The sequence below is a fragment of the Sinocyclocheilus anshuiensis genome, unplaced genomic scaffold (genome assembly GCF_001515605.1).
Source record: "Sinocyclocheilus anshuiensis isolate Anshui unplaced genomic scaffold, SAMN03320099.WGS_v1.1 scaffold431, whole genome shotgun sequence".
Taxonomy (NCBI): domain Eukaryota; kingdom Metazoa; phylum Chordata; class Actinopteri; order Cypriniformes; family Cyprinidae; genus Sinocyclocheilus; species Sinocyclocheilus anshuiensis.
In genome coordinates, this window is record NW_015551065.1 from 400024 (window position 1) to 423069 (window position 23046).

Below are 23046 nucleotides of genomic sequence, written 5' to 3' on the forward strand. Positions count from 1 at the left end.
TTCTTATATATATATATATATATATATATATATATATATATATATATATTTGTACCAAAGTTATCTAGAACGCTCATGAGTTATATAAGGCAAAAGATAAGGCAAACACATCAAAATATTAGCCTTATTTAGCATGGGGAGCAAAAACAAAAACTTAAAAGGTTTTTAGAGGTGACACAAAGGCAATATGTGGGCCGCTAGAAACATGACAAATGGATGCACTTGGTCACTAATTCAGATTCCACTGCAAATCTGTAGAGTAAAGTCTAAAGTATACTTCAGTTGTCTATGTGTGTACAGTATGCTTGGACTATGCTTATGACAATATTTATGCATAAAAGTATACTTTGGGATTAAGTTACAAATGGATATGGAATATAAGGGACTTAATATTGTGTAAGAGTAGAAAGGACTAAGGATGCTGAGGAAGACTCTCAAAACTGGACATACTGGCCTCAGAAAAGAGAAAACTGAATAGAAATCACTGGAAGGGCGATAACTGCAGGGATGGCAATAATTGTGACATGTCTAGGAAAAACGATATTGATTTTTGGGCTCCCAAAGTTAGTGAGTTTAATGCCATTCAATCTGAATATATAGAACGGATTTCATTCTCCTCTAATGTCTTCTTGACAAGTGTAACAAGTAGGCCTGTTTTTAGTAATGTGAAGTTATCAATAAAGCATCTGGTAACACTTTACAACGAGGTCCTATTAGTTAACGTTAATAACATTAACTAACACTGAATAATTTGTTACAGCATTTATTCATCTTTAATAACATTAATAAAAATCCTGTTCATTGTTCATGTGAACTCAAATCTGTTAAATATATTATGAAAAGATACAACTTTGATTTTTAATAAAGTATTAGTCAATTGAAATGAACATAGATTAATAAATGCTTTAGAAGTAGTTTTCATCGTTAGTTCATGTTAACTAATATAGTAAATTATTATTAACAAATAGAACATTATTGTAAAGTGTTCTAAAAAATCTTTGCAACGTAACTTTGTAGGTTTTTTGAATTAATAATGAATATGCTGAATTATTACCTACAAAACAAACCACAAGTTTAATTGTGAATAATAATTTTAATCTACCGACATCCTTTATCTACATTTTTACGACTAATTTTACTTCAATGAAAGGTTAGACTTTTTAACTATCATTTATAACAAGACAAATAAAAATTATTGCTTTTTTGGTTCTAAGGATTCAGAAGAAAGTCTTCCCACTATAGTGGTTATTTGGAATACAGCAAATGCTGAAGGTGGATAATGCAAATGTTAATATAACGCTTATAAGCTCCTCTGTGCATATCGAGTTATTAAGAGGAAGCTCAGGGTTCATATACACAGAGGTGTGCAATGTATATAGAACAAAAACAAAAATCTTGCTGCAGCGCTGCAGACGTGTACATATAGAGCCCCACAGTGATTTTAAAATATGTCCAAAGTATTGTATCCCACTGAAAACATTTAAACTGCACAAATTGTAACCCTTGAGCCTAGTATATCTCAGGCAACACAGGACTTCAAAGCTCATTTGCTACACAATTATACCTTTACAATACACAAGACACGTACTATTGAACGGAACAAGAATTCAGGAGCAAGTATTGAGACAGCAGCATAATCATCGCATAGGTTGTTGTCTTTTTTTTTGTTTGGCTGTGGAAAAGAACACACGCACACGGAGAGTACATTCACATCATATTTGAGTGCATATTATGTATAGTACCAGTACAAGAGGGTCAGACTCCTCCTGGTGGGAAACCTTTTCGGTAATAGTGTGTTCTGGACTCGCTTGGAAGACTAAATTTCAGGAAACTCTTGCTGGATTTGACTAAAACTAACTTTCGTGTCCCATGTGCCCCTATACCGCAATGTTAAGCGTATGCATCCAGTTGGCCAAAGTCTTTCCCCCCACCATTTTACAGCCCTTGCGGTACAACAGTATATTCTCACCTCATAATTGCTTGCAGTCAGTGCTGTATGTAAAGGCAGGCCATGCGACAGCACTTTCACATGCTGATATTGAGATTACAGGAAGCACTTCTCAAATGCTTGCTTTTTTTCATTGTTTGGTTTCATTTTATAAGAAATCATGCCTCTAGCCGCTAGTGTTTGTTTTGCTTGTTACAAAAAGTCCGAAAATCTCTTTTCGTAGTTGATATCCATCGCCTATCGCCCGTGCTCTAGTTCAGTTTTCTTCTTTATTTGACGCCCATCATGTGTCAGTGAAGGATGGTTTGGGTGTAGGTGTCAAGTCCTAGGTTGCAAAAATAGAAAGGAAGGTTACAATGAATCTGCAATCTTACAAGAATCATGACATTCAGACCAAAATAGCAGCTTGACGTGGTCTATGTTTTGCAGCATGGTAGCTGGTCCAAGGTGATTTACCAGGTCAAAACCAGATCTACTATAGCTGGTAGTTCAACCAGAGAGTTGCCATAAATTACCTTCCAATTTAAACTGTACCTTCATATAAGAAAAAATACAGCATGCTTTTATACAGGTCTGAATGACACAAAATACCAGTAAACAAAACTTGAAGAAATGTGTTCAGGATCTTTGAAAATCTACAATAGGATAAAATATCTCAGCAGAACATCAAAATTATTCTTTAGAAATGTAGGAAAAATGTGTGCTTTCAGTACTCTTATTCTTCTTTATTGGTATCAATGGTTCCATGAACATCCATGGCACCTTTGCAGGTTCTTAGTAGAAAAAGGTTCTTTAGATGATTAAAATATTCTTCACTAAGAAACTAGTTCTTTTAACAAGGTTCTTTGAGGAACCAGAAATTCTTTAATGGCATTGCTGTGAAAACCCATTTTGGAACACTTATTTTCAAGAATGTAGCAAGACATTATTTCTAAACCAATGTAATTTTCATAAACATTGCACAACCTCCAACAAGAATTCAAATTTCTGTCATTTCAATTCTAGTATGATTCATAGAGATTTCTTATTAGATCCCATTAGGATTCCAAATTATGAGAGGACGGGAATAGGATCCTGTATACATTCTTTTATATATATATATTTTTTTTACCATAGGTAAAATACATAATCAAGAGTTATTCTGTAGTTAAAAGGGAGGGAGGGCAGACAAATGCTAACTGGACACTTTCATATATTAGTTGGAAATGGATAAGATGTCAGAGGAGTTTAGGAGTTAATGCAGTGAGGTGATACGTGGGTTTTTAATAAAGTACAACACTCAATAGCATAACTGAGGGCACACATTATACAAAATTAGTAGACGTAACTCTGTGTTTGAATAGTTAACTTTTATTTGAAAATCCAGCTTTTACTATAGCCTTGCTCAATCAGCTGATTTATAGGCCCCCATTGCTTTCATTGTCCAGTAAACTATCAGAGACATTGTTCCATTCAAACGCACTCACTAGCTGTAAATAAACAAGTTATCAGTATATTTCTGGAACAGAACTTCTTATATTTTTTAGAACTTATTATATATTTACAAAGTTGGATCTGATGGCTTCAATACTGCTGGATAATTAAATACTATGTTTTAGTTTTCTATATTTTGATTCATCTTACAAGACATCTAAATTCAAACAACCTTAAACTAAAATACCTGGATAATTCTCAGGAACAGTGCATTATGTTTTCATGACTTACTATTGATATTATTAACAAGACAGAATGTAGTCAAATAATTTATTAAAATTGTTTAAAATATTAATTTATATCAGCACATTAGTCAATTTATTAGTCAAATTCATCAAACCTTGCAATCTACCAAAATTATTAAATTCTTCATTTAGTGAAATTATAATATTTTATATAAATAATTATAATAATGGATACTAAAATTTATATAGTTGTCTAAAGTATATCTGTTTAGAAGTTTATGGATTCCCGATTTTCAACTAATGTACTACCATTTTTTTTTTAATTCAGCAAGTATGTATTAATTTGATCAAGAGTGACATTTATAATGTTGCAAAATAATTATTTTCAAATAACTGCTGTAAAAAAAATGTATCATAGCTTCCACAAAAAATATGAATCTGAACAACTGTTTTCAACATTGATAATAATCAGAAATGTTTCTTGAGCAGCAAATCAGCATAATATTAGAATGATTTCTTAAGCATCATGTGACACTGAAGACTGGAGTAATGATGCTGAAAAGTCAGCTTTAACATTACAGGAATAAATAACATTTTAAAATATATTCAAATAGAAAAAAAAATTACATTTAATATTTTGCATTTCACAAGATCACTGTTTTAGTATGTGTTTATCAATCAAATGCAGCCTTGGTGAGCTTAAGAGGCTTTCAAAAACATTAAAAATCTTAAAACCCACAAACATTTGAACAATAGTGTAGTACTTTAGGATTTGACTTAGTAATGATAAATAACTATTGGTACTTAGGAAGGCTCAAACTGCATATTTAGGATAAAGGGTAATAGTTTAAGAATCTTACACTGAGAAACCCATATTTGTTGATCACTAATGGTGTCTATAGTATACTTAATGCCTGAGCTGGAAAAATATGATTTCTTGAAATTTGACTGAATCCCGTTGGTTAGCAGGATTACATTAGCACAAAGTGCAGCAATGTCCTGTACCTGCAGGGAGGAGTGAGTCAGACTCACTGCTTTACTCTCCGCAGACTCACACATTTGACTATTTGAGCACCTCCCCACTTCACATCCACAACATCCGGCTATGACGGAGAGCAGGTGGGGCGGGAGAGGAGAGGAGAGGAGCAGCGGAGAGCAGCATCCAGGGGAGGACAGAGAAATGAAGGGACAGGAGTGTGAATGAATAGAAACAAGGAGTAACGGAACAGATGGAGAGGGCAAAGTGAAACAATTAGGTGATGTGTTAATGGAAAAGAGATCAGGTTCAATAAGCAGAACGTGCAATAACACACAAAACAAGAAGATAGCATGGAGAAGATAACGGAAGAGAGGCACGGTCCAGGGGAAAATAAATAGGAGAGGATAAAGAGAATAGGAGAGAGAGAGAAAAGCAAATAGCATCAGAAAAGGCCAACACAGAAGGACGGGCACAGTCTGGGCAAAGAGAAGTTTAATTCAAGTCGAACGTATACAAGGAAACTTGACATCAACCATAGAGAAATGAATGATAATGAACATCAAATGAAGTTATCAATGAGAGTTAACTGGGACGCCCATAAAGAGGAATCACATATGAACCAACCTGGTGATGTAATTTCCTCTACAAGATCTACAAGACACAAGATATACAGTGCATAGTGCTTACTACACTGTAAAAAGTGGTAACCTGCAATAATTACCTTGCTTTAAAATAGTTTTGCTGGTATAAATGTACATACGTTGCTTTAGTGATGTTACAGAATATATCTGACTTGAATAAAACTGGTTATTTTAGATGTTACCATATTTAGGTTACCATTTTTTCAGCGTATTTTAAAAATAGTATGTGAAACAATATGCAGTATGCTTTAAACAGTAGTATGCAACATAGGTCAAATTAATTTGAATAAATGAATTCTGCAAATGTCTCATCATTTGTCAGATTAAATAACGAGTAAAGAAAAAGATGTTTAATATGGGTTCATGGTTTTGGAAATGGATACTTCTGCATACTGCAAATTTGGGCAGATGTAATAGGTCAGTATTCCATGCACATAGATGTTTGCATAATGTGCACAGTACATACTGCAGAAATAGTAGTATGAGTAGAGTAGCATGGTAGAATATTATATTTAGTCCAATTAAATGATACCACATTAGGCCTCCGAAATGCAACGTTCAGTGTTATTTTTTCTCCAAATAACACTGAGCATCATTAATCCTGGTTCTGACTGATTCCTCTTTTTGGAATGGAAAGAAATTCAGGAAATGAAAACAGTGCCCAAAAGAAAGAATAATGATGCACTGGGGTGAAGTTAAGCACTATAATCCAATGATATGATTACCAGTTCTTCATAACCAATTCAAATCTGACCGGAGTGACCTAAAGTGATACTAAGCCATCACTTTAAAAAAATTTTTTTTTATAATATAAAGGACAATTATAATAAAGTCTAAAAATTCTAATATTAAGGACAATTTAAATAAAGTTTCTAAAGTTTAAACTAAAGTGTAAATAAGACTGTATACAGGCTTACTAGCTTCTCACATCTTCCAGAGCATATTTTGTCCTCCCAACACTTTCAGGACCTTGGAACATGCTATTTTTTCCATTCAAATGTCCTTTTCCTCAATAAGCTGAAGAACTCTTGTTGCATTTCTTAAAGGTGAAGTGTTTAATTTCCTTTAAAGGATTCTTGCAGATACATTATCTTCAGGCTGCATTTATAGGCTGCATCTTCTATAAGATCTACAATGCCAAAAAAAACAAAAACAAACAAAAAAACAAACAAGAAAAGAGAGACAAAACTTTGGTGTTTCCTGGTTTAAGCCTTCAAGCATCTAGCAGTTTGCTTATTCTCCTTCAAACCACACTCTGTCAGCCCAGCGAACTCAAAAGCCCACCTTGCTGTCACGGCCCAGGACGGCATAGCTCATGAACTGTTCTCCATCAGCGTCTGCCTCATTGATATCCTTCGGCAGCCCTTCTATGATGAGCTCCTGACCCCCTTCCTCTCCTTTTCCTCTCCGGACCACCTTCCTCACAATCTACATCACAGATGGGTGAGATCATTGAGAATCGGCGGATGAGCAGAAGGTGCATGAAAAGGAATGAAGGAGAGGAAATGAAGAGATGGGAAACAGTGTAAGAAACATGCAAAAGTAATGTCTTAGGATGTTTGACAGAAAGGAAACATGTACTTTAAAGTTGCACTTAATGTAAAATTGTGCAAACCATCTATTTTAATTCCGAATATGCTGAAGGTCTCAAGAGCATCTCAACATAACAGTGAATTTCTTTGTCAATTATCATTAAATTACTCTTACATTTTTACGTCATGTTGACTTTACGAACTGTTTCAAAATGGTTTTAGCTGGTCAACTGGTGGTGGTTGAGGAGAGACCCCCCCACATGATTGTAAAGCGCTTTGGGTGTACAACAATACACAGTAAAGCGCTATATAAATGCATCATTCATTCATTCATTCATTCATTCATTCAAAATGTATTGAGCTGCCTTGCTGTCTACTATCTTCGTAGACACTGTCCTAACCCCATATGTGACACATTTACATTGCTTTACATAGACAGCATCTTTTTCACTCATTATATACTGTATATATACAGTGGGTACGGAAAGTATTCAGACCCCCTTCAATTTTTCACTCTTTGTTATATTGCAGCCATTTGCTAAAATCATTTAAGTTAATTTTGTGTGTGTGTGTGTACCCAACCTTAGAATCTTAAAGGACTAAATATTTTTGAGTATACCCTAATAAGCATAAAAATAAAGTAGACACAATTATTGGGTATAATAAGCAATTTCACTTTGTTTTATTTGTAAAGTTCACTACTCAAATAAATATTAGAACAATAGACCCTTTTCTCTTTTTCAGGGTTCTTAGAAGCAAAAGTCGTTTAGCAGTGATACTGTTAATGAACATCCAAATTGAGATTCTACAGTATTTCATAGACAACCTAGGAAGTTGGGATAGGTCTTTTTTTTTTAATTTGTTACAAGATGTTCACACAAAAAAGTGATTAATACATGAAAATTCTTAAATATAGCCCCTTTAATGCCATAGTAATATGACACAAAGTATGGTATTATAAGTATATATATAAATGTTAATTGATATATTTTTAATTTTTTAATTTAATTTTAAACTTTGTAATGCAAATGGATGGAATTGTTATATTAAATTAAAATACTTAAATCTTAAGTCTTAATATCAAAACCTTAGAATCTTAAAGGCCTAAATATTTTTGAGTGTACCCTAATAAGCATAAAAATACATAGTAGACACAATTATAGGGTATAATAAGCAATTTAAGTATGTTTTTTTTATTTGTAAAGTTCACTACTCAAAGAAATATAAGAACATAGACCCCTTTCTCTGTTTTAGGGTTCTTAGAAGCAAAAGTCGTCATAGTTGGGTAAGAAGTTTAAATGGAAATGGTGAATGGAAATGGCAACTAACTAACTAACTAACTAACTAAATATCCATGATAGGTATGGTGGTCAGGAGAAAGAATGATGTCTGAGATACAGTCACTCCTTCAGCCGCTGTATTAGAAACAGTCAAGTTGCACCCTTAACTAGTTTTCTGAAATTTAAAGGGTCTGTATGTCAAATTAAAAACTCGGCAACTTATTTGCTCATTCTCACACTCGTGCACACGTAACGTACGAGAGACTGAATGTGAATCAGTCCCCTGATATACTAATCGTGAAGCTCTTTTTCGTTCTTGGAATTAAAGAGAAGTTGGAAATGCTTTTGCAGTGATGCTGTTAATGAACATCCAGACTGAGATTCAGTATTTCATAGACAACCTAGGAATTTGGGGTAGGTCTTGTTTTTTAAAATTGGTTACAAGATGTTCACAAAAAAAAAGTGATTAATACATGAAAATTCTTATGTATAGCCCCTTTAATGGCATAGTAATATGACACAAAGTATTGTGTTATAAGCAGTGTTGGGGAAAGTTACTTTTAAAAGTAATGCATTACAATATTTGGTTACCGTTACCCCCAACACTGGTTATAAGCATATATGAATTTTTGTTAAAAATAAAAACATAATAACCTTTAGGATCCTTGCTGTCTATGCAGGGTCAGAGAGCTCTTGTATTTCATCAGAATTATCTTAATTTGTGTTCTGAAGATGAACAAAGGTCCTACAGGTTTGGAACGACATGACGGTGAGTAATTTATGACAGAATGTTCATTTTTGAGTGAACTATCCCTTTATATAGGGTCAATTCCTAGTTTCTCTCTGTGCCATCTTGGGTGGACTTCTTTCACATTTTTATATTTGTCATAATGTATTCTGGGATTGTCTTCTCCGAGAACGATACGTGAGATGCTTCCTTAGAATTTGGTCTAAATGAGGAAGCCTACTTTTTGGTACAGCTGCTACATCGTTTGAAATGCTGTCTACGTGGGCAGCTCATTAGGCTTTGAAGCAACAAACCCAACCATGCTCATTTGTACAGCTGAACAAAATGATTGTTGAGATGCATTTGAAATGGATTTCACATGCTAATGAATGGTAAATGAAAAAAGCAGGATGAGACTGCTGACCTTTTTGGTGACGATGTTGCCATGCTCATCTGTAAATTGTTCCTCGCTCACTTGCTCTCCTGGAAGATCCTCTGCCTCATCACCCTAGGCGAGATATGACAACAGCAACTTGATAAAGCGACATGGTCTATTGTGTGCTTCATGCACTCTCCGATTTGACATGCTCGCAATCGTCCTGTCCATAGTCAAAAAATGGTGACCAAAGGTCAAAATGATCGGCGATCATGCAAAAGCTAAGACTTTGATGCAGAGGCTTATGTATCTATCATGAATAGGATAAATCTCTGTTTACAGCTGGTATTGTGAATTTGTGATGCAGGGTGATGGAAATGCCACAATTGAATGATTAAATGCATAAAATGAAAACAAGAAAAATTTGGAAAATTATATAAAATTAGCCATTAAGTTTTACATTCATTATATTTACTAGGACATCTACAAAGTAATTTACCTTTGTTATTGTATTTCAGTACATTTTTCAAGTATCTGGAATATATATCAGATTATTTTTAATCTACATTCCAAAGCATAATATTAAACTTTTTACTCCATTACATTTCATAAAAAAATAATCATTCCTTGTTATGTCAAATTGAGAAAACAGACATCCACTCTCAGATAATGATAATGATAATGATGTCCAATTCATGAACGAACTGATTCTTTTCAATGAACCCACTGAACAGGTTCGCAAATCTCCATAAATGATTCATTTTGCAAAACTGATCTGATTGCAGCTGTTGATGATATAAATCAATAACCTTTTTCCTAAACTGTTAACATATTTTGCCCCATGTTATATCTGTTTTTTTTTTTTTATTGTCATCACACATTTAGTTTTTCTTAATTTTAAAATAGTATATGGTATATTTTATTTTCACTTGTTTGCACACTTGAATTATCAGTAACTTAATTAGATATTATAATATATTGAAGTTTAATATTTTGACAATGTATGTTTTGGTAGTCAAATTGATTTATTATTTATTTATTGCAAATTTGCAGATCAATACTTATGTGTCTTCTTCCACTAATCCTCCTTATTAAAATGGCCAAAAAAGCTAAATAAATAAACATTGTTCATCAATCAGTATTTTTTACTTTTAATTCTTAAGTACATGTAAAATCGAGTACTTTTGTACTTTTACTAAAGCTAAATTAAAAAGAAAAACGTCTATTTTTTAAAGAGGTAATATTTTGTCAGGGTAACTCTACTTTTACACAAGTACTTGATTTATGTACTTTGTCCACCACTGAATGATCTAAAGTGGTCTTGACATGAGGATTTAAAAAAAAAAAATCTTTTGACATATAAGAGGCTATTGCATTTTAAAAATATAAAAGTTTCAGACCTTTATTGACAGGTTTTATAGGAGACAATACTCCACAAGATTTGATTATATATTTTTTTGTGCCAAAACTACCAAAATTACAAGTGAACCTTAAGAAACATATTTAAAAAAGCATGTCATGACCCCTTTAAAAGTGTGTCCTTCAGGAGGTCAGCAAACAGGAAAGGTTGGCAATCTCTTAGATATTGTATAAAACCAACCCTAATTTATAAAACAGTTTAAGCATAAGAATGTGTATGAGGAATGCAGGAATGCAACATGTGTCAATGACTAGACTAACCTCAAATACAGAGCTTGTAACATCCAATACTTAGTACCATATGGCTGCTTTAATATTCATCCTAATGTTCTATAAGAACAATCTCATATTTTACTCACACCGAACCAACTATAGTTGCTCACTGTACTACTGTTTTTACAGGCCACTGGCATTTCATGCTTGTTTGCAGGAGTGCACTCAAACGAGGTCAAATGAAACTGAAACCAACCACCCAAGTATCACTGTAGTCCCCTAGATTTACAACCTACTACAGCTGAAGTCTCTGCTATTTCTCTTTTATGGCACTGCCTTTAAGAAATATCCCAGATTATATTTCAAAAACAATCGTCTGTACCTTCAGTATAACTCTGCGGCGCACAACTCGAGTGGTGACGTTTTCCTCTTCATCAGCCACACCTTCATTCTCACCCAACTCATGATCCAGCTGAGTGTGAATGTAGGCCAGCACCGATCGGACAGAGCTGCTGGCGATATGCAAGACGCTTTGGCAGCTGATGACCATGAAGGCCAACAGCACGAAGCTGAACAGCAGCTCAGTCACCAGTGCCCACATAGTGTGGCGGTCGCTCTCTCACAAGCACTCAGAAACACGCTCCAACAGCAAGATGAGGTCCAGAGATTTGGGGAAGGATGTTATCTTCCCCTAGTTTCCGTCTTCCACTCTATCCACAGCTTTCATTTAAAGAAAGCAGGCAAATTCTTAATCTGATCTTATTCCTTCCTCTGTCATTTCCACATTGAGTGGTGTTGGGAATGTGGTTGGCTTTAGCTTCCTTTTTTGACTGCTCTCTCTCTCTCTCTCTCTCTCTCTCTCGCCCTCTCTCTCTCAACCTTCCAAAAACATCTCCCTTCTGTCTAGTGTCTGATTGCACATGTGATCTGTATGCTTTAAATACCCACAATGTGAGGACAACTCTCTTGTTGTGGCTCTTAGTTTGTGAGTGAACGAACAGCTGCTAACATTTCAACTACAGCGTTTTCACACCAGGTGCCTCCTTTGGTTTACATGTAGTATTACACAGTTAAACTAAGCAGACATTTGCATCAACTACAGACACAATAGAAGCTTTCGTCAGAATGTTTATGTCAGATTACTTTCAAGTTTCATGTTAATTATTGAAAACAAAATCCTTTTGTCCTCAGATGTGCACTACTGTTCAAAAGTCTGGGGACAGTAAGATTTTTTATGTTTTTGAAAGAAGACTCTTATGAGCACCAAGACAGCATTTATTTGATCAAAAATACAGTAATATTGTTGAAAATAATTGTGCTGCTTCATATTTTTTTGGAAAGTGTGATACATTTGTCAGGATCTTTTGATGGATAGAAAGAACAGCATTATTTGAAATAGAAGTCTTTTGTAGCATTATACTGTAAATGTCTTTATTGTCACTTTTAATCAATTTAATGTTTCATTGCTGAAAGTATTATTCAGCAATGACACACTAAATTAAAAAAGTTACTTACTAAAGTATTGAACAGTAGTGTACATTGTAAGTGCATTTCTGGCAATACATTTTTTAATTCTATTGTATTCAGCAAATGAATACCAAATACCAAATTCAGCTGTCAGGTATTCAAATAACTTGACTTTAACTCAATATTACTTATAAAGGTTTCACCTCCCCTCACAAAATGTTTCACGTTTTTCGTGCAAATGATAAAAAGTCAGTTATTTCCCTTTACAATTTAAGCACAATTTTCACAGCTAAAAAGCACACTGTGTGTCTTTGAGAAACCATTGTAGTTTATAACCTTACTGTCCATGCTTTCCAAATCCATATATAACATTCCTCCCCCAACTAGCCAGTGCAGCAGGAGCAGCCCTTTGGATGACAGAAGGAGACAGGATCTATTTTTAGAAACCAATGGGTTGTGTCCTTCTAGGGGCTGGCTGTACTGTATGTGTGTGTGTGTGTGTGTGTGTACACCTGGTATTCCCTATGTTATGTCCTCACAAGGATCGTAATACCAGTAATTTTTGACTTTGTGTGTCAAAAATTTACACACAAGGAAACACCAAGCTTATAAATCATACAGAATGAATAAAAAAAAAAAAAAAAAAAAAAAATTAAAAAAAAAAAAGTGTGTGAGGGGTGTGTTTAGGGGTATGGGTTAGAGTAAGGAAATACAGTCTGTACAGTGTGAAAAAAATTATGTCTGAGGGATTCCATGATAAAACATGGAAAGCTGTGTGTGTGCATTGCACCACAAGCAAGTACAAACAATTGTGCATACTTGAGTTTCTAAATATGTTTCAAAGCTAATTATCCATGTCCACTTTGGGCTTGTTTTAATAGAGTCACTTGTAATATGGTCTGTCATAGATGGCATTTTGGGCTTGCTGGTGCTCGTTTTTAACGCCATTATTCATTGTTTAACCATTTCCTTTTACTTTTTTTCATTTTCATTTCATTTTTTCTTCCCCTAGCCCAATGATGCATACATGCACACTGTTTTTCAAATCTAGTCACAGAATATTAAAATGACTGATGGAGGCTAGTAAATAATTCTCCTGAAGTACACTATGCAATATTTTTTAATAGTAAACAACCAATCAAATCACACAAACAAAGCCTTCACTACAAAGGTGCAATAGAGTATGATTCGGAAAGATGCAAATGTTGGTTAGAATACCACGTAATGTCACTACAAATTACTTTTAGGTTTGAAAATGCTTTGTTGACAACAAATTTGCAATTTTTTATGGAGAGATACCAACCTCCATGGCTCTCCCACTGGAGAAAGTGTAACCATGAACTTGGATAACATCTGCCTTGATAACAACCTCATTATAGCCTTGAGGTCACTGAATTGCTGTCAGAGTTGTATGACAGTCAGTGTCATAGAATACCAAAGAAATTTGTAAGAAGTGCCATAACCTAATCCTACCTTTGGCAGAATTGTTTGTGACTTCAAGTCAACCTCATCTCATCCATCATATAATTGCAGGTCAAGGCAAAACAAATAATCAATACGTGACAAAAATCCATGATATGTGAAAACACAAATTAAATCAGATAAAATTAATCTGAATCAAGTTCCTTCCCAACTCTTACCTGTCCTCTTAGACGCATGTCCTCCCAACCCCGAATGTTAGCTGCTCTGTGCGGGAAGCCTAGTCCTTTCTCAAAAGGTTGAGTTCCCTGATAATGCCCGTGGATGATCTCAGAATGCCCTATGTCCCGCACTGGTTCAATTAGGGCTTCCTGGGCTAGGCAAGACTGCTTAGAATCACAGTCCAGTGTGGCTCGTACTGATGACATCATAGACTCCATTGCCTGTCTAGGAAGAGAGCACTGTAGAGATCCCACTCTGTTCTGGGTTTGTTCTGGGGCCGAGTGCCAACCAGGAGCCCCCTGATCCTGTAGATAAGATAGGAAGGACCCACCACATAACCTGAGAAATGAAACAAAAAATTAGAAAGAGGAAATGACAATGTAGTAATCACTATGAGTGGAAGTAACCTTACTCTGTTCCAAAGAACCACAGACAGTCAGTGAAAAGAAGTTATTAAATAAACACAGGCCATGCAATTCATCACTCACATAAAGACTCTATGAAAAGGTTTGATGAATGCAGTTGTCTTTCCTGTGTTGATGTACTTCCTATTTCAGGGGTGTCCAATCCTGCTCATGGGGGGCCACTATCAGAGTTTAGCTCCAAGCTGCTCCAAAACACTTACCTGGAAGTTTCTAGTAATCCTGGAGTCCTTGATTAACAGGGTTAGGTGTGTATAATTAGGGTTGAAGCAAAACTATGGTCATCTAAACCTGTTTCTGGAAGGCCACTGACCTGCAGAGTTTAGGTCCAACTCTAATTAAACAGCTAATCAAGGTCTTCAGACTCACTAGAACAGTGGTTTTCAATTCTGGTTCTGGGGACCAACTGCTCTGCACATTTTGTATGCCTCCATTATTTAACACTGATTCAGATCACCAGCTCACTAGGTGAAAGCTCCATGAAATCAGCTGCGAGTGTCAGATTAGGAAAATATACAAAATGTGCAGAGCAGTGGGTCCCCAGGACTAGGATTAAAAACCACTGCACTAGAAACTTCCAGGCAGGAGAGTTTTGGCTGGTTGGAGCTAAACTCAGCAGGACAGTGGCCCTCCAGGAGCAGAATTAGACACCCCTGTCCTATTGCAATAGGAAGTTGAGGTGTGACGTTTCAATGGGTTCAAGCGTTTTCATTACATAGCCAAAAGCCTTTTGTTTAACCATAAGCAGAGTTTAGCTCCAGCCCCAATTAAACAAACCTGAACCAGCACATCAAGCTCTTCAGGATCACTAGAAACGTCCAGGCAGGTGTGTTACAACTAAACTCTGCAGGAAGGTTGGTTCCCTCCAGGAGCAGAATTAGACACTGGTGTAGACCTAACAACTTTCAAAACTATTTTATGGAGTTTTTGTTTACTGAAAATCTTTTGGAAAGATGATTTGTCGGTTTAACAACTGGCATGTTGTAAAATAACAGAACAATCCATTTAACAATCTGTACTTCTATCCCTCACAGCCTGGTTTTCATTCCTGTCAAAAATTAAATACAACCCTACCCTGACCAAAGTCTATTTAAAATTTAGGATGAGGGGCTGTTCTCATTCTAGAGGCTGAAACTTTTTATAGTGGGAGATCATTAGTCATTAATATTTGCAGTTTTTTGCAATTCCATTTGGTGACGTAAATGACACATATTCCTGGTGGGCCCTTAAAAAACATCTGCAAGAGTTTTTGAAATCAAGAGTTGAGAATGATTACCTGATGATACTTCCTGAGGAATATATAGCAGAGCCCCTACTGGTCAACAAAGTAATTTAGAGTCTAATGGACAACTCACCTGTCATCACCAGGATCTGCCCGTCTTCTTAGCACAGGTGACTCACTCATTCGAGCATAAACTCGCTGTTGCCCTGAAATGAGAGATATGCTATCTTCTACGTTTGTGCCGTCACCTCCTCCTTCTCCCAAATCTCCACTGGAATCGTCTTTAATGTTGTTGACTTCTTGACCTACAGCACTTTCTAACCTCTCCGACCCCTGACCTCTGTCCACAGCATTGATGTTGACCCCTTCGCTCAGACACAGCATCCAAGCAGCACTGTAATCTGAATCCGCCCCAATGGATTGATCCTCAAGTAGCTCGATGGAACCACTTAACCCTCCCTGAGCAGCAAGTCCCACTGGTCCGTTTGCACCAGGAGTCCCGCTTCTCGAGTGGCCCAGGCTCCTGTTCAGTAGCGCCTCGGAGTCATCAGCATTGCTGCACTCCAGTGAGGAGTCCTCTACGGCCACAATGGAAGGACTATTGCCTGAGGGCCAAACCTGTACCTCAGACATCTCCATGAGTGTGTCCTCTTCAGTGGTAGCGATGGGTGCACACTCCATGCTTGACACTTCCTGCCAGTAGGGCTCATTGCCCAGTGGCGAAGGTAGACTGTACTGCATGGAGGCCGGTGAGACTAGTTCTTCCTGTACCACCAGCCCGTAACCTGGAGTGATACAGAGAGAGGCACACTGATACAGGCCCCCCACTGTGCCCCACAAAAGTGAACCCAGGAGGGATGTGCTCCAGACAAGGGGGTTAGGGAAGGGAGACTGGAGAGCAAGCTGCAAGATTGGAGATGGCTAAAGCTGCTGTAAGCCATTTCTTGTCCCAAGTACCTGACAGATATCAATGAAATATGCCCTGAAATTGTCTATGGGCACTTGAGTGCATCTTGCACATGGAAACCAATCAGAGAACACTCTGCCTGTCAAAGATTTCACATAGTTGAGTTGGCAGACATTGGATTTGCTGCTAACAGCAAATGCAGTGGTGCAGCATCATACAACATTGCACTGCATATCTGGAGGAAGTAGGGAAGGTGGCTAGCGTTTCTTACAGCAGCTTTGGGCCAGGAGCAAGAGCACAGGCAATTGTGGTAGCACCAAGTATGCAATTTTATAAGACTGTCGCTGCCCCACTTCTTGTCCCAAGAGATAAGGGGGTTAAAGAGAACCTTTCAACTGTCACCAATCAGGAAGTAAAAGACACCCCTTCAGAACTGTGGAGTTGGGGCAGAGCACCCTGTACACACATGCTTCATCTTCCATGCTCTCATTCTCTGAGTCATGACATTTTAGCCTCTATCAGACTAAAGAGCATGCATGCAAGCAACCAGCAAAGATCAATAACCATTGTTCTCATGAAGAAGAGTAATGTCTTACACATACACAACTGTTAGCAGTACTAAACACATACAGCTGAAATGAACTCATTACAATTCATGTAACTTTGATACAAGTCATATCCATGTAGTTTATGAGATCTGTGCATAAAAACGGTTGTAAAGTGTGAAAACACATTCTCTGAAACTCAAGTTCAGTTTCAGACATTCTTCCCAACAAACTGGAAATTACATAGACTCCAGCCTTAAAGGGGAAGTGTGTATTTCCACTGCTAAATTTATTTGTGCAAAAAAATGGCTCAACCAGTGATAGAGGGTTAGGGCGGGACAATCTGGTTGCTTAATCAATGGCAGTTCGACCAATGGAAACAGGCATATTTATTTATTTATTTGTTTGATTTGTGCCTGTAGTCATGCAGAAATTACACACTTCTCCCTTAAATGACAATAAATTTGCAAACAAACAATAGCTATACATATACCTGTAGATATGGATAGCAATATAAAGATACTTTTATAGATACCAATAAAAATCATTGTGGCTTATAAAAAAAAATTATAAAGTAGTAGACAATGAGTGTGTTTTCATGTTAAGCCAACAATATGTAAGGTCATGTAAGCATCTTAGTACTATTTTATTATTCGTTGTCTGTTTTTATAAGAAGCTCATTTTGGTGGTTATAAGTGTTCTGTTGTATGTGTAAACACACTCATTGAGAGAAATGTCAATAAACTCAAGTGACACTATACTCTAAAGAGAAAGATGTGTATTGTCAGAGAGAGAAAGTTATGTGTATTGTCCAAAATAACATTCTTACGCTGACATAAACAATGGACCTTATTGACTAGTCTGTTTCCTCTCCCTAGTTTACGACCCCCGTACAGATAAGACCTCTCATACAGAGCACACTACACACGCCAAAGAGATATACTAACCACATGGCCCTGGAATGGGAGTTCAGAGGGTGGATAAACTCAATCATGTGACCTCATACCTGTGTAGTTTCTTTGAAAAATCACAAACACTTTACAGTATGATTCCATTTGTTAACATCAGTTCACTACATTAGTTAATATGCATTAACAATTAAAACTACTTCTAAAGCATTTATTAATCTTAGATCATTTTAATTTGAACATACTCATGCATCATTAAAATCAAAAGTTGTAAGACCTGAGCTACTGTTACAAATGTACTGCTCGTTGTTCCTTAATGTTAGTTAATGCATTAACTAATGTTAATTTATGGGACCTTATTTGTAGTTACCGAAAAATCTATATTAGTTACAGACTACAATACAATACTGTTACAGACATATATTTAATAATCCAAAATAAATAAATAGAGATGTATAGTGATCAATGAGTAATTAATTATGTTATGCAGCTACAGTATTATATACAAAAGCCCTAAAAATGTAGTATGTATACTATGTACACGACAGCATCCATTTGAGTACATATATTTCAGTACTGCATTAGCTCTTGTGCATTTTGTGTGAATTAAATGCCGTTTATGATAGACAGAGTGGGAAACAGACATAGACATACAAAATACACTCACAAAAACACAAACGAATAAGGCAAAATCACAAGCTTATGAGGACAATAAAGTAGCCACAAAGGAAAAAAAATAGAAAAAAATTCTGATAGAAAAAAACAAGCCAATCCATAACATGTTATGTACAGGTGCATCTCAATAAATTAGAATATCGTGGAAAAGTTCATTTATTTCAGTAATTCAACTCAAATTGTGAAACTCGTGTATTAAATAAATTCAATGCACACAGACTGAAGTAGTTTAAGTCTTTGGTTCTTTTAATTGTGATGATTTTGGCTCACATTTAACAAAAACCCACCAATTCACTATCTCAACAAATTAGAATATGGTGACATGCCAATCAGCTAATCAACTCAAAACACCTGCAAAGGTTTCCTGAGCCTTCAAAATGGTCTCTCAGTTTGGTTCACTAGGCTACACAATCATGGGGAAGACTGCTGATCTGACAGTTGTCCAGAAGACAATCATTGACACCCTTCACAAGGAGGGTAAGCCACAAACATTCATTGCCAAAGAAGCTGGCTGTTCACAGAGTGCTGTATCCAAGCATGTTTGTTGAGATTGAATTGGTGGGTTTTTGTTAAATGTGAGCCAAAATCATCACAATTAAAAGAACCAAAACTTAAACTACTTCAGTCTGTGTGCATTTAATTTATTTAATACACGAGTTTCACAATTTGAGTTGAATTACTGAAATAAATGAACTTTTCCACGACATTCTAATTTATTGAGATGCACCTGTATAAACAGAAACATAACATCCACTATCACACAGAAAATGCATAATTGTGAACAAATAGAGAAAAATACTTATTTGTATAAGTAATAAAAAAACTAAAAACTTATTGTGAGGAGTTTAACAGGATCCCTGAATTCACAGGTAATAGACAGACATGAAGAAAATGATAACATTGAATATAAATAAGTGATTGTACAGTGACCAAGAAGGTTAAAAAGAAAGGTAACAAAGAAACAAACATATTTCTGTGCTCCTCAAGCAAAGAGCTTAACAACTATCAAAGATTGAATAGCACCAGCAAGGACTTCATGCAGCTGTAACATGCCATGCAAGTTCCATTGTTGGACATCATGCCAAAAAGTGATATTTTATTTGAAGGGCATCACACAAGGAAGATAACATATGCCATAAAGATATTTTAGTGATAACAGAATATAATTACTCCTTGAACTGCACTCTTTAAGGTTAGGTGAAGTTAACTTTACCAAAAGAGTGACTTTATTTTGTTTCACATATCTTTATGGTAATGCATGCAACATGTGAATTGTCATTGTGTCCTGTTTCAGAACCCATCAAACTAAAGTTTTATTGAAAACTCCATGGAGAGGCATTCATGCTTTATGCCCTCCTGTGATACATGCAGACAGGGTCCAAAATTAACGTAAGAGCCAATTGTGAGTAAAACTGGAGTCACCGACCATCTGGTTGGTTACCTAATGGTATAAATCTAATAATCTGAATTTTGCTTATATACATCATGTAAGTCTGCCAAACATAAACACGTGTTGTAGCATATTTATGTTTTTTTCTCTATGCCAACACATATATAAAATAATGCTTGCATCAAGTCACCAAAGCTAAAGTGGCTAAATAGTTTAATTTTCATATAGAGTCAAACAAATTTGAATGAAATGAACTTAACTTATAATAAGAAAGAGAAACATACAGTTTCATAAAGATGTATGGCCACAAAATTTTTACCAGCCACTGGCAGATGTGGCAGAAAGTTACTTTTGGACCCTGCATGCAGAGATTATGGTATGAGGTACATCCAAGAAAGTGCCACAAGAGCATGTAAACAGGCCTCATAGCAGAAAGACAAGAAAGGGTTGTTTGGGTGAAAGGAGAAGTGAGAGAGAGAGAGACAGAAAGAAAGAAAAGGAGACAGGTGAGTCAGAAACACCTCCCTCCTGTAGGGGGCGCTAAGCATACAACTGGTGATGGAGGGGGTTGATCACAGAACAGAGCAACAACTTTCCTTTTTTTATGGAGGGGGGAAGGGGGCTTGAACAATGAGTGCGTTCCACTTTGGTTTTAGGGTATGTTTATATTTGGAGTTATCCTTAGCAATCTAAGCATACATGTAGACTTATGGAATGGTGCATAAACAACTGATAAGGAAAAATAATAATAATATAGCACATTCCCAGTGATTAAGGGCGTTCCAATTCGACCCACTGCACGGGTTCTACCAGTAGAGGCCACTCATACAACATAGGTAATGATATAGATCCAAGTCTATGAGACAGAGGTTAGTGAAGGAAGGCCAAAAAAAATTTAACTGGAACACAGTCAGAATCATCTGTTTATTCAAAACCCTCTTCTCACATCTCTCCTAAAGACTGACTTTTGTCCCAGAGAAGCCGAGGACAAGCAGTTAGAAGTAAATGGTTGTGGCTACACAGAAAACACTGGGTAGCAGGGGAAAAGCAGCTCTACCTCTGTAGCACAAAATCTCTGGCAAGGACACACACCAGAGTTTCTAGTAGACAAACAGTATGGCTACTTTCAGATTCTGGTTGAACAAACACTTACATGTTTGCTCTGCTGCTGCCATCTTTTTATGTTCTATCCACCTTTTTCCTAATGAGCCTACTGTGTTTTAAATTATTGGAGACACTTGTTTTGCGGAAGTTCCACTCAAAAAGGCTGCAACAAATCATTTCAAATCATAAGACTGCACTACAAATAATCCTCATCCGTCATTTTGACTGAATGGGCTGTAAATTTTCATTCATTTTCTATTTACAGAAGTCAGGAGAATAACTTTACGTTCGGTATATTAATGTGAAATGTAATTGTTACAAAATATAGACATATATTGCTATAATTATATTTAACACGTCCATAATATTGCTGCGGATAGAAGGAGGATCTTTAGGAGTTAAGCCCAGTTCACACCAAGGATGATAACTATAAAGATAACGATATTAGCGTCCACACCAGCGGACGATATTGTCTGTTTATTCTAAGTGCACGCTCGTCTGCCGCTTTAAATTCTGTAGCTCGTTATAGAAGGATGGATTCTGATTGGGTGTCAAAGTTTGTATCGTTCATCAGTTGGAAAAAATTGTTCTGGAAGTGATTCCAATGATATCGTGTTCATTCACATGTTCATTCACTGTGCAATATTGTATGCTGGTCTCCCACAAACTAAATTGTTATTGCAGCTGGTCCATAATGATGAAGCAAGGCTTTTAACTGGGTAAAGGCACTGTCAGGTTTAGCACCCCAATATATTATTGACCATCTTCACCTATACTTTACTCTGCTCATAACAAAAATCTAAGGGTGACCAAGCCTTTTCTGTGGTAGTCTGGAATTTTCTCCCTTACCATGTGAGGTAGGCTCCACCAAAATGATGGTTGACCTTGTGTTGATATTTCTCAATTTGTACAGCATTTTGGGTCAACTTCTGTTGTCATTTGGGTCAAATCCCTAATTTCTGCCATATGTCAGCTAGCACACCAAAGGTAGCAATTCCTGCAGAGCTTCCCATCACAGCAGCACCAAGCCGCGCATTTAGCTTTACAAGTACAGTATGTCTCTAGACTTGCCTTCTTGCTCAGCACAGATGAGGAAGTCAGTAAAATACAGTGCAATGTATTTCTCTTCCCTTTGAAAACTACCTGCAGCAGGAGCCACTGAGCAAGCGAGTGAGGCACCACCTCCTCACTTTTCAATACTGCCATCATAACAGAAATTGCAAAGTCTTGCTATGAAAGGAAGAGATTACAGAAGAAAAACAGCAGGTAAGAAGGTGCTCCTAAAATTGGTTGCAGTCACATGTAGAAACAAACATTTCACAAGCAATCGCCCATCCAAGGGAGATCCATGCTCTGGGTTAATGGGATACTCCACATGACCCAATAGGGCCTTTATTGAACAATTCAGGAGTACAGACACAAGCTCTACATTCCCATCAAAAGCAGACAGTTTGCAGTCAAGCCTAACTAAATGGGCTTCCAATGCATTTACTGTCTTTCAGGGACTTGAACCAATTATCTGGGACAATGAATCTGCCATGCCAGAAAAGACACAGTGGGATCAGGCAGTGAAACTAGTGGGTGTTGTTAAAGATGTCTTCCCCAGACTTTAGAGATGCGTTGTGCCATGGAAAAAGGCCAGAGCCTCATGGTCATACAGGAGAAAAGGTTGTCTATTAGACAAAGGAAGAGTCCTGGATGTACCAGTGATCCCAGAGGGGATTTTCTGCACAGATGCTGAATCAATATAAGGAATAAGAGGAATGACGAGGCTCTGCAGAAGCTCTGTCTACCAAGAAAGACACAATCTGTCCCTCCCACATCACCCTGGCAAACTGTTGTATAGGTGGCAATAAGCCATATGTATACTTGTTGGGTCAGAGTCAGAGTAGACTTGTCCCATCCAAGTGCACTTTATCCAAGTGCACACACACAGCAGTGAGTAGTGAACAAACACACACACACACACACACACACACACACACACACACA

The 23046-nt window shown here is 36.6% G+C and overlaps 1 protein-coding gene across 4 annotated transcripts in view; it reads right to left on the reverse strand.

Moving 5' to 3' along the window:
• Positions 1-1160: 1160 nt before the first annotated feature.
• The window catches only part of LOC107662058 (ankyrin-1-like), a 142162-nt gene continuing 120276 nt past the window's right edge, over positions 1161-23046 (reverse strand). Inside the window, exons 39-44 of one of the 4 annotated variants that reach the window (XM_016451920.1) lie at positions 15659-16310; positions 13881-14220; positions 9190-9273; positions 6511-6654; positions 4612-4709; positions 1162-2273 (exon numbers count right to left, since the gene is read on the reverse strand). In XM_016451920.1, the coding sequence (XP_016307406.1) occupies positions 4635-4709; positions 6511-6654; positions 9190-9273; positions 13881-14220; positions 15659-16310 (1295 nt within the window). In that variant the 3' untranslated portion in view covers positions 1162-2273; positions 4612-4634. Of the gene's footprint in view, positions 2274-4611; positions 4710-6510; positions 6655-9189; positions 9274-13880; positions 14221-15658; positions 16311-23046 lie in introns of all 4 variants that reach the window. The other 3 variants (XM_016451922.1, XM_016451921.1, XM_016451923.1) reach the window with 3 other exon arrangements.